General features: G+C 36.2%; 2 protein-coding genes across 2 annotated transcripts; one reads left to right on the top strand and one right to left on the bottom strand.

Moving 5' to 3' along the window:
* The first annotated feature begins 260 nt into the window (after positions 1 to 260).
* Positions 261 to 6045, top strand: LOC141824878 (uncharacterized). Its single transcript, XM_074712212.1, has 6 exons — positions 261 to 418; positions 523 to 566; positions 2572 to 2707; positions 4631 to 4768; positions 4856 to 4977; positions 5702 to 6045. Exons 2-6 carry the CDS (start codon positions 523 to 525, stop codon positions 5856 to 5858), a joined length of 597 nt encoding a protein of 198 aa, XP_074568313.1. The 5' UTR covers positions 261 to 418; the 3' UTR covers positions 5859 to 6045.
* Positions 6046 to 6453: 408 nt separating this feature from the next.
* On the bottom strand, positions 6454 to 10578 carry LOC141825280 (uncharacterized). The gene is made up of 2 exons (XM_074712668.1): positions 10429 to 10578; positions 6454 to 6839 (listed from the first exon to the last, which is right to left on the bottom strand). Exon 2 carries the CDS (start codon positions 6833 to 6835, stop codon positions 6599 to 6601), a length of 237 nt encoding a protein of 78 aa, XP_074568769.1. The 5' UTR covers positions 6836 to 6839; positions 10429 to 10578; the 3' UTR covers positions 6454 to 6598.
* Positions 10579 to 11011: the final 433 nt, after the last annotated feature.

Genomic DNA, 11011 nt, shown 5'->3' with positions numbered 1-11011 from the left:
TCCAATTCAATGATTCACACAGTAAGAAAGTACTAAAATATTCGTATTTATTTTAAAATATAATCTTGTAAAGATAAAATTAATTAAACTACGTTTTGCGATAAATAATTACTTTATCTGGGTTTATCTATTTATTTTCGTAAATCGTATTTATCACTTTGAAAGTTTATCTTTGATTATGTTCTGATATATTACCGGTTCTACCGGTATCCGTCGGACCACGATTATTTTTTGCGGTCTTGACGGGAGACGCCACACTTTTTCGTACGAGGCGAGCGACGTCCCGACCAAGGCGCCACCAAAATCAGAGAAAGTGAGAGAGGCCGGAGCGGGGAGACGCATCCGCCTCTGCATCGCCACCTCCGCCCTTGCGATCGCCCTGCCTCCGGTTTTGGATTGCTCGATTGCATCGGCGAAGGTCGGTGGATCGCGACTTCCTTTCTGTTCCATTTTTCAATTTATATCGTTTTTTTTTTTGAATTTTGTCCTGACACGATTGCTTCATGGGTTTTGATCCATCAGATGGCGATCCCCTCGGAGTTGATCACCGCGACGTGCAGTCACTGGTTAGTGCTTCTTCTGGATAGTTCGTTTGTGATCACTTGAAGATTTCGATTTTCCCTTCAGATTGTGTCTGGTTGTTGTTTCGTGACCCTTCTTCGATTTCGTTTCTGCCTGATCATTGGTTATCTAACTTGGATTTATTAGGAAAGGATTTTGGCTTTCGGGTTTGCGTTTAAAAAGTATTTGATTTCATAGCAGATCGTTCTAGGGTAGGTCGTTATTCTGCTCAATTATCCCTCTCTCCTGGTTATTGATTACTAAATGAATGCATGACAGCTCCTTGGGCCGTTGAGCGTGTGATTCTATTGCAGTAACAAAGCACTTACCTTCATTTTAATTTAGTCCCTTTTTTTTGTCATCAATACATTGTTGCCATGTTCTAAGATATTGTTCTGGCACACGATGGCGCTTAGATTACGGGAATTAAGTATGACTTGCTTGCATGGTAATATTCGATAATACCTACGTTTGGAAATTTACCTACTTTTATTGCTCTTGCCCTCTTGTTGTTTCTGTTTCATCAAGTAGTACTTAATTATTTCTTCTATCAGCTAACCCCTAGCCATTTGGTTTCTTTGTGTCAATCTACTAAATATTTCATCTTTCACTATGTGTTAATTTAATGACAGATTTGGTGGCACTTATGATCTCTTTTGTACACATTTGAAAGACATCCATATCCATTGAACTTGGTGTAAAAAAATATTAAATTTTATGGTATAAAGATGTGAATGCTTTTGGAACTCTGAAATTTTCTCTTGATCTTACTATGCCTTCAACTTGTATTGATGGTGTCTAATTAATTTCGGCCGTATCTTTATGAATGAAAGTATGTCCTTCACATATAGAGATGTCATGTGAATTCTATTTTCCTTTCTGTTGGGTTTCTCCATTCTAATCCATCTGACATTATATGTTATAGAAATATTATGTTGTGTGACTAGTGATGATCATAGTATTCAGTTATATTTTCTTCATCAATAAGAAAACACACTATTTCACATAAAAGAAATAGCAATTCTAAGTTGTCGTGCATCCTCTTAAGCTATATCTGTTTGAGGATGCATGAGGTATCTTGCCTATTCCCAACGTGGATGTTTAGAAATACTTTGTAGATATGTGAGCATTTTGAATAGTGTTTTTAAAAAAAAGAAATTTGATTATGTCTCATTAGTATAATTAGTAAGATGGACAAAATATTAGGTTAGCTGAATCCGTTGCTACTAATTGACTTGTCATTTGCACAAGTAGGATGACAATGCACTAATGATAATTACAAAATTTTCAACCGTCAATAAAGAAACTCAATTGAAGGGGAGCCTTGGCGCAACGGTAAAGTTGTTGCTATGTGACCTGAAGGTTATAGGTTCGAGTCTCGGTAACAATCTCTTGCAAAGTAGGGTAAGGCTGTGTACAATAGACCATTCCCTGGGACCTCACATTGGTAGGAACTTCGTACACTGGGCTGTCTTTTTAATAAAGAAATTCAATTGGTAGAACTTTTTACTGCAAAATGCATATTTAATGGTGTAGCAGTGTTTTTGTCAATTTAGACAGGTGGGATATATGGCCCTGGGCCATCATTAGCTCAGGCTAACACAACAAATGTCTCACAACAAGATTTTGTTTTGAAAAGGGTTAACATGTGTGTTGTGTATAGCCTTAAAGTTGATTTGCATGGATAATTGCAATGTCTTTGACATTTAAACTTGCTTAGTGTCATTAACATATCATATGAGTTCATCGTTTATTGGCAAAGGGCATCTTCTTGGAATTTAATTGGCATTTACTTCTTAGTGTATGCAGTCTACTTTTCATTTCTGTTTTTTAGAAAATGCAGTTTCCTTATTTTAAGATGTATCTTTCATATGTACTGTAGTAGTAGTAGCTGCAAGAAAGTTGTTTGGCTAGTCTAAGCAATACTTGTAAAGGGAAACCTCCTTTACTATTTCGTTTTGTGGTTATTCAAGTAACATTGTTTCCTCACTGATTCTATCATCAATGTAGTGAGAGAGATATTCCAACATCAAATATTGACTTGCATTATGCACATTGTTCGCGGAACCTTCAAAAATGTGCAATTTGTGGGGATATGATTCCGAAAAAACATGCTGATGAACATTACAACGAAATTCATGCTCCGGTATGTGTTAACCTTATCACACATCGTATTTTTTCTGTTTCCAACCATATTTTGTGTTGTAAGCATTTTTTGGGTTCAGATTGGTATTATTGTGCATTTGGTTACATTTCTTCTGGTATTTATGTTGCATAAGTAAAATTTAAATTGAAATACTTCAGTATAGAAGATTTTACCCATCTCTGAATGCCATATCTCTTCATAGTAAAACATCTGAAGACATACTTTCTTGATCACTTACAACAGTTGTAGTTGGGGGTCTGTGAAACCTAGGAGGTAGGACAAATCTGAGAATAAAGGTTAATTCATGAAATTGACTTGTCTGCCAATAGAGATACACCGCCCTTACTAATTCCACATGCATTTCCATAAACACAACATCTATAAATCTCTATTCTCATGATAATATGTCAAATGAAAGAAGCAGAGGTGTTGACAGGATATGTATTATGAGTTGTTAGAGTTAATAATTATGTGCTAGGGAATTAGTTCCACATAGAATATTTAGTATTTGAAAAAATTGTGTCAAAGTCCTATATATATAATGTAATTCTTCTCCTTTATTCAATATAATATAATAAAATTTCTCTCAATTTGGGATTAGAGCATGTCCAGTCTGATATAGTGATGTGGCCTCACCTCCCTCCTCCACTGTAAACCATAATTATCTTTCTAGGTGAAACAATTTAACAAATGGGAGTTGAAAAAAGTAGTGATGGCAGTTAATATGACAAAAATTAAAGCATTTATTTTTCACAAGCTTCATCTCTTTCTCTCTTTCTCTCTCTGGTTGAATTTGATGCACCACTTGATTCTTTAACTCACCATCTTTCTTTTGGTCTTTCTTATTACGTGTGTTTTCTGAGTTGAGATAGGTATTACATTTCTTTTCCATTATCTCTTTTCTCTGAGTTGGTCTCTCCCTGGACATATTTTAAATTGGCAGGGAACTCCATATCTTAACATTTTCCCTTCTTAAAGAAGATGTTGGAACTCTAATCTCACTTATGTTTGCAAAGTTTATGTTACTTCCCTTCGACCATAATTTTGAAAAGATATATTAGTCTTTCTCTCGACTACTGTCCTCTTTCTCTCAGATAGATACCAAAGCTTTACTCTGCATTTTCTCCTTGTCTTTTGTAACAACTTCTAATTTAGTATCTGACAATATCATCTCACGTATATATTAAAACCTTAATTTTACTCTTTCCGCCCTTAGCGTCTCACAAATCTTCACTTCAGCTTCACAAATTTCAAATCTTGTACTATTTTTAATCCGAAGGAGAGTTAAGGAAGTTGATTATATAAAATCTATTAAGATTGTCACAAATTTCTCCTTTTGAAGATAGTTTCTTGCTAACATCATCCCTGTCTTTTAGTTTCTCTTGAAGTTTGTCATTAACTTTGATACAATTGTCAACTCATTTAAAGGTCAATCCACAATACAACACATCATGTATATTAATATTACATATTTGTCAAGTCTATTTCCATTTTTATTTCTCTTTCAAGGAATTTCATATCTTTTGCCTTGGATAATACCTATGCTCCAAGTCATCAAAGTCGGTAGTTGTGGTAGGGGTTTAATCCCACATGAGATTTAATTTTGACTATTATATCAGATAGTTGGAGTCCTATATATACATGGTATGATAGTTTGATCTGTTGGATATGATACATTATTTTCACTCTCAACTATGTAATACAAGCATGTTCAACTTTGAGGCCATGTCCAACAATGAGCAATAATATGTCAAAAGTAGCCATGTACTGTTTTCTTTACTCTGTACATTTCAATCTATTATCATCTGTGGTAAGGATGACAATAACCTAATATCAGATGTTTTCCTCATTGAACTGTTATGTTAAACAATGCAATCGACTTGCTTCATCTAACAATTTGGTTCTGATAACTGATGTGAGCAGGTGGATTGTTCATTATGCAGTGAGAGAATCGAAAGGGATTTATTGTCTCTTCATGAAGGTGAAAGATGCCTTCGGAGGATTATTACTTGTGAATATTGTGAATTCCCACTTCCTGCAGTTGATCTCATTAATCATCAGGTATCATGATCTATTACTCTTTTTATGTGATGAATACTAGAATCTCCTGAAACAATGTAATGACTAGTATTTTCTATGCAAATTTAGGAAGTATGTGGTAATCGTACCGAGTATTGTGATCTATGTCGTAAATATGTTCGGTTGCGGGAAAGAGTTAACCATGATATCCAGTTTCACAGCAGTACAGCTGATACTGCAGAACCTCCTAGGTAAGCTTCGAACAAACTGTTTTTTTTTTTTTAAATTTAGAGACTTCCAAATTGAATTGTATTGTATTGTTTTTTTATCACATTATGCACCATATCTGTCCTTCAATTTTTTTTCTCTCTCGATGTGTAGGTTGATGAGATTTTTCTTTGTTTGCTGCTTTTTTGTCCCTAGATGTTCCAACATATAACTGTGTTAAAGTTCTGATCGTATGCTTGACTGGTCTATTAATACTTGCTAGAAGCTTCAGTTTTTTTTAGAGAATCTTTACAGGTTATACTTCTGTAGTTGATTAACCAAACGAGTAGATGCTAAGTTCTTATGATGAATGTGTTTTAAGGCCAACTTTTACACAAAGTACTCTTTAGGATGGTATTTACTCGATTGAATCTATTTTAAGTTGATGATAATTATTTAACTGAATCATCGGCATCCACAAGTGGCTTGGGATACAATTGATATGATACTGTATCAAGCACCTATGGATGTTGTCCTCATATTGATTAATGAGTTAGCACTGATGTGATAAACCTCTTTAAGTAGTTCTATATCTTTACATGACAATCAAATGTTTGAATCCCAAACGGAACTTGAATTTTATATTCTGAATGAGTTCAAAAGCATCTTGTAAATCTGCAAAAACAATGGATCGTCCTTAGAACTTGTAGTGGTTTGTACTCCATATCTCTCTCCTTAAATGTCTGTTTTCTCTTGCAAAACTTGTAGGAATATTCCACCACCCGGAAGAGAGGGAAGAGAGGGCGCTAACAGAAGGCCGGTAGGAGCCTCGCCGCGCAAAAGCTTCTTGTTGACAATTGCAATAACAGGCATAGCTGTCATGCTGGGGTTCTTCTTCTTACGAAAACCGGAAGATAAGCAATAACATGTTTTCGAGTTCTCTTTACTGTGTCAATGCATTCGCAGATATGGAGTTCATGTGCATTTGGTAGTTAAAGATTATGTTTACACTGGCATGGTACTTGCAACAAAATCGAGTTCATGCTCGATAAGCATATGGCTGATCATAGTATTTCTGTTCTACGTAAGTTCATTCATAGTTTGTTTTTTCTTGTCAAAATTCTCCTACCCCATTGAATTAAGATGCGATCTTCGACTATTATAGGAATCAAAATAGCTACGTTAAACTTCTGTCTATACTTTTAAGATCCAAGTGCTCTAGAATTTGATTTTTTTTTTATTTCGTTTACCAATCATTACAACCGTGAAATCATTGAATGTAATGATGATAATGGTGAATATGCAACTTTATTTCATGAATTGGAAATTGTCATATTATTATTATTTTCATTAACAGTAGTTGGGTGATAACATGATAAACCAGTATTTTAAAAGGTAGGTAATTCTAAGAGTTTATGAAAAATTGAATGAGAAAAAAAAACAGGGAGTGGTCGGTGGTGGCGAGTTCGTTTCCAGATAAGTTTTGAAAAAAAAATAAAAATAAAGTTTCAATCGCTAAATTAGGAAAAAGAAGATGAACAAAACTACAATTTTCCTATGTCTATCAGGCTAAAACTTGATCGATTGTATGGTACCGATAAAATCAACTAAGAGTCAGAAACAGTAGCAAGAGCAGCAGAGACTGATAGACACAATTCGATGAGGTTAACCAGAAACCAGTTTCACCAGGATGATGAGAGCATTGAGCATTATGAGTGGAAGCCGCAGATACTGGGTGGCGTAGATCAGCCCTATTAGCTGCCCCTTCAGTGACTTGGCCCTAGCATTTCCTGAAACATCATTGAAACTCCATCCTCTCGGCGCGAGGAACCTGTCCTCGTTCAGAATTGCCAATGCATTTGCAAGGAGCAAAAGACCTTCTAGCAATGTCCAGAGGCCCATGTTCCTTCAAAAGAAATAACTAGGTTAACATTAAGTTTAGTGGATGGCTATTTCTGGAAAAGTGAATTACAACCGGCGTAATGACAGCAATCTAAAATTTCATCTTATGAACAATACATACAGTCACTCGCTGAAATTTTCATGTTAGACTTCAACGACATCCTGTAGAATTAGATATCCAAAACTTCAAAAACAATTCAATCATAAAAAAAAAAATGTGAGAAAAATCAGGTTCCGTGTTAACTTATTACTACAGGCAGTGCTGATGGAATTACATGAGCACCGTCTTCTCACTGTATATCAGTGGCTGTATATTCATCTAAGTCCTGTGAACCACTACAACTAGTCATCGCGTCCGAATTTGGGACTAAACCAAGTTGTTACAATCGCCTCCTAAAATCTCGATATCATAGTCAATGCCCAAATTCCAACTCATGATATAGAACAGAACCCTAGTAGAACATGCTCACGCCCAGCTTAAACATAGATCTGTCCTAGTAACAATTTGTAACCCAAACTGACTGCCTCAGATTTAAGCAATAGGAAGCTGACATGTGTTTGGTCAACTTAGTCAACAAGTGAAGATTGTTATTGAGACAAGATAGGATCCATTTGTACATCCCGGTCAGCTGGAAATTTTCTATTAGACACTTACTTTGAGACCTATAAAAGGGACGAAAGGGCAGCATAAAAAGGCAACTTTAGGAACTTGCTATCATCAATCATAGAGTTCTAGTTAACAATTCATTGCCATCATCACTTCAGTCAGCACCTACCTTTTTGTTGTTATCTCCACTCCAATACCCAATCCAATCCCATTAACCAGTTAACCCATAAAAGCCTGAAATCTAACCTAGCTAATCCAATTCACATTAACCTCAATTGAGTTACTCACACTTCAGCACTTTGACACACTTCAACTGAACCTCATGCAATTCGACAGAATTAAGTTAACTCCTAACCTTATTTTGGACAACCTCCTTCTATCTTGTTCTACTCCAACCAACTTCCTCCAACTGAAGTCTAGCCAGCACACCACACTTTTAGTATTCGTTGTGGGTTTGTTAATAACATATTGGCTGCATTTATGGAAAGTCACTAGACGTATAGACACGGGTAGACAAGAGAGGTTAAATTCACCTATGAAAAAAATGTCTAAGGTCTCAAATAGGCAGGGAGGCATTGAGATTGGAACTTCCTCCTTGCAGATGAAGAAGCCATTTAATTTGGAACTAGTTCTAAGGATACATGGAAGGTGAGATGATGTACAAAAAGTGAAAAAAAAAATGAAACTGAAGGCGAATAAATGAGTAATGGTTGATTAGATAGGAATTTACGAGACTGATGAAAAGCAAGAAAAGTCTCAGCAGGCATGAGCTAGGATAAGTTGCGCTAACGAGGATCAAATATAGAAAAGAAAGGAGGTGAGACATCTAGATGTTAGGAGTTAGGACTCCTACTCCAAATAATTCAAGAACTATCAAAGAACTTTCAAGTGCTGAAGGTTAATACCTATGATAGGAGCATAGATCCATCAGCGCATCTCTGTGCCTTCAGAATTTCGATCTCTTTGCAAGTTATCTTGGACTCTTTGAAGTGCCGAATCTCCCAGACAACATCAGTAATTTGTTCAATTGTCACTTGGAGAAATTGCCAATTTTAAAGAGCTCACTCAAAGCTTTGAGACATTTTGTGGTTAACAATAAGATAATCCAAGAGAAAAGAGTTTGATGACACTAAAGCAAGGATCGGAAGAGCCACTCTTGAAGTTTGTGAAGAGGTTCATTGAGGCAAACATACAAGTGGAGGACTCTCATCTAGCTGTCTTATGATGCCTTCTATCGTGCAATCATCTAAGTTTTTGCACCCTCTATAGGAACCCACACCTTGATTATGTTGACATATTAAAGAGGGAAGAAAATATGCTACAGCTGATGATCTGATGCAGTTAAAGATAACAGAGATGAAATTACATAGAATTGAAGAAAGGAGGAGGTTCAATTAAAGGAAAAGCAATCAAAGGACTTTGATAGGTATCCACAAGTGATGAGAAGGGAATCCCAAGAGGGAATACTATTAAATGCTTCATAATCTAAGGTGTTTATGGATATTAAAGACCAAAATTTGTTATTGCTCAAACTTCGGTCAATATAGTTTATGCTCTAAAAAAAGGATAAGATAAAGTATCATCACTAGTATCATGAGCATAGTCATGATACATTCATTTGAAACTTCACTTTAAGGAGCTGATTGAGAAGAGGCACTTGACGAAGTTCGCAGCACCAAATGGAAGAAGCATACAAGGGCTAGAGATCCAATTCAAAAGCAAGTTGATCTGATTATTGAAAGGCCTGCATCTAGAGGTACAGTAGCATTAAGTTTTCTTATGCTAGAAGAAAACCTCATGCTTTGCTTTGCATATAGAGCCTGAATGCACTTGGGACTTGGACTTCACAGAAAAAGACATAGGGCAGAACCTCTCATAGTCCAAGTGCATATTGCAAATTGATTAAGAAGAGGGCAGTGTCAATGTAAATAGTTCACCTGATATGTTGTCCTACAGTACAACTCTGAAGATGGGTTATGCTCAAGGTATCTTGAAGGTGAAAGAAATACTTTAACTGGATTGATTGAAAGTGAACCTTGGGAATAATTGATTTGGTGTGACTCAAGGAAGGCTAACCTGATAATGTAATATCTAGTGACTCGGGGAAAGTAATACATCTAGGTTGTCTGGGTTAAATTCTTAGTGGTAGACTTGCCCTCGGCCTATAATGTAATATTGCAAGGCCGACCTTGAATAAGTTGAAGGCTATATTATCAATTTATCATCTAGTAGTACTACCAAAAAGGGTTGGAAATGGTCAGATCCAAGTTGAAGAAATCAAGAAGTTGTTAAATTGAGAGAGCTAGAGAAAAGTCTAAAAACAAAAAATTGAACAAGCCTGCAAGAAGATTCATGGCAAATCTAGACAATCTGAGTCACCCTCAGAGTCATTTTAATCATCAAGAAAGCATGAGTTCAGTAAAGGTCCTAACAGGAAACTAAAACTGGAAGCGGAACCGAAAGCAATCAAAGTCCAATGCTTATTGCAACAAGTATAAAGATGTATTTGCTTGATCAGTAAAGGATATACCAGAATCCTAAAGAGAGGGAAGTTGTACATGAGAGCGGAGAATGTGTAGATTTCACAGATTTGAACAGAACTTACCAAAGGATTGCTTCCCACTAACTCAAATGGTTGTTAGATGGCAAGGTACGAGATTTTAAGCTGCGCTACATAATTGATAAACTAAGAAAACTAAGTCTGACCTACGTATTTGAATGTAGCATTGATCTGACAGGCCTGTAGTTTGCAGAATTCAGCTTATCGGTGTCGAATTTGAGAGAAATCAGTTTGGATATCATTCGAGATATCATTCATTACCACCATACTACGTCGACACAATCGTGATCAAACAAAAAAATATATATGAGGGGAACGGTCGATCCAACCTATCTTGCCCCAAAATAAAAGGAAAAAAAAAGAGGGGGAACCATGATCTGATTAGAAGAAACGACAGAGGAACAGAGGTGGTCAAGAGGAGCGTACCTGGAGGATACAAATCGGAGTTGTCGCTCGTCGATTTGTTGATCTGATAAGGCGCAGCCGCGCTCGATCTACTTGTCTGATCCGAAAAGGCCGCAGGATCCGACGCCGTGGAAGAGAGCAGCGCGTCGGTGCCGGCGATCGGAAGAATAAAGCAACCGCAAATTCTTCGCGTCGCTTTGAAGTCGGCGACCTCTCCGTGCGAATGGAAGTGATACTAGTTATTAAATCTCTATTTTCTTATTAGTGACTGGTTGTAGCTAATCTTCTCCGCATTTTAAATAATACTAGTTTGGATGCGGAAATAAAATTCAATTAAAAAATATTTATAAACCCCACCCATATATTTACCAAGATTATCGATTTTACATCATTTATAAAGAGGTAAATAAAAAATCTACACTTGCCACGACGGAGAAGGACATAAACAATCTTTGATATAATTAATATTAAAGCTATATCATAGTGAAATTGAAATTATAATAGTTATTAAATAAGTTCATAGTTTGCATAATCGTGATTTGGCATGATCATAGGTCTGAAAGTACTAAATTACTCCATGATCATTTGAAATCGTCTTTTGCGA

This window comes from Curcuma longa, chromosome 3 (assembly GCF_044706935.1).
Source record: "Curcuma longa cultivar G26 ecotype Majalengka, Jawa Barat chromosome 3, ITB_CL_G26_1.1, whole genome shotgun sequence".
Classification (NCBI taxonomy): Eukaryota; Viridiplantae; Streptophyta; class Magnoliopsida; order Zingiberales; family Zingiberaceae; genus Curcuma; species Curcuma longa.
This window is presented reverse-complemented; position numbering and strand designations above follow the sequence as displayed.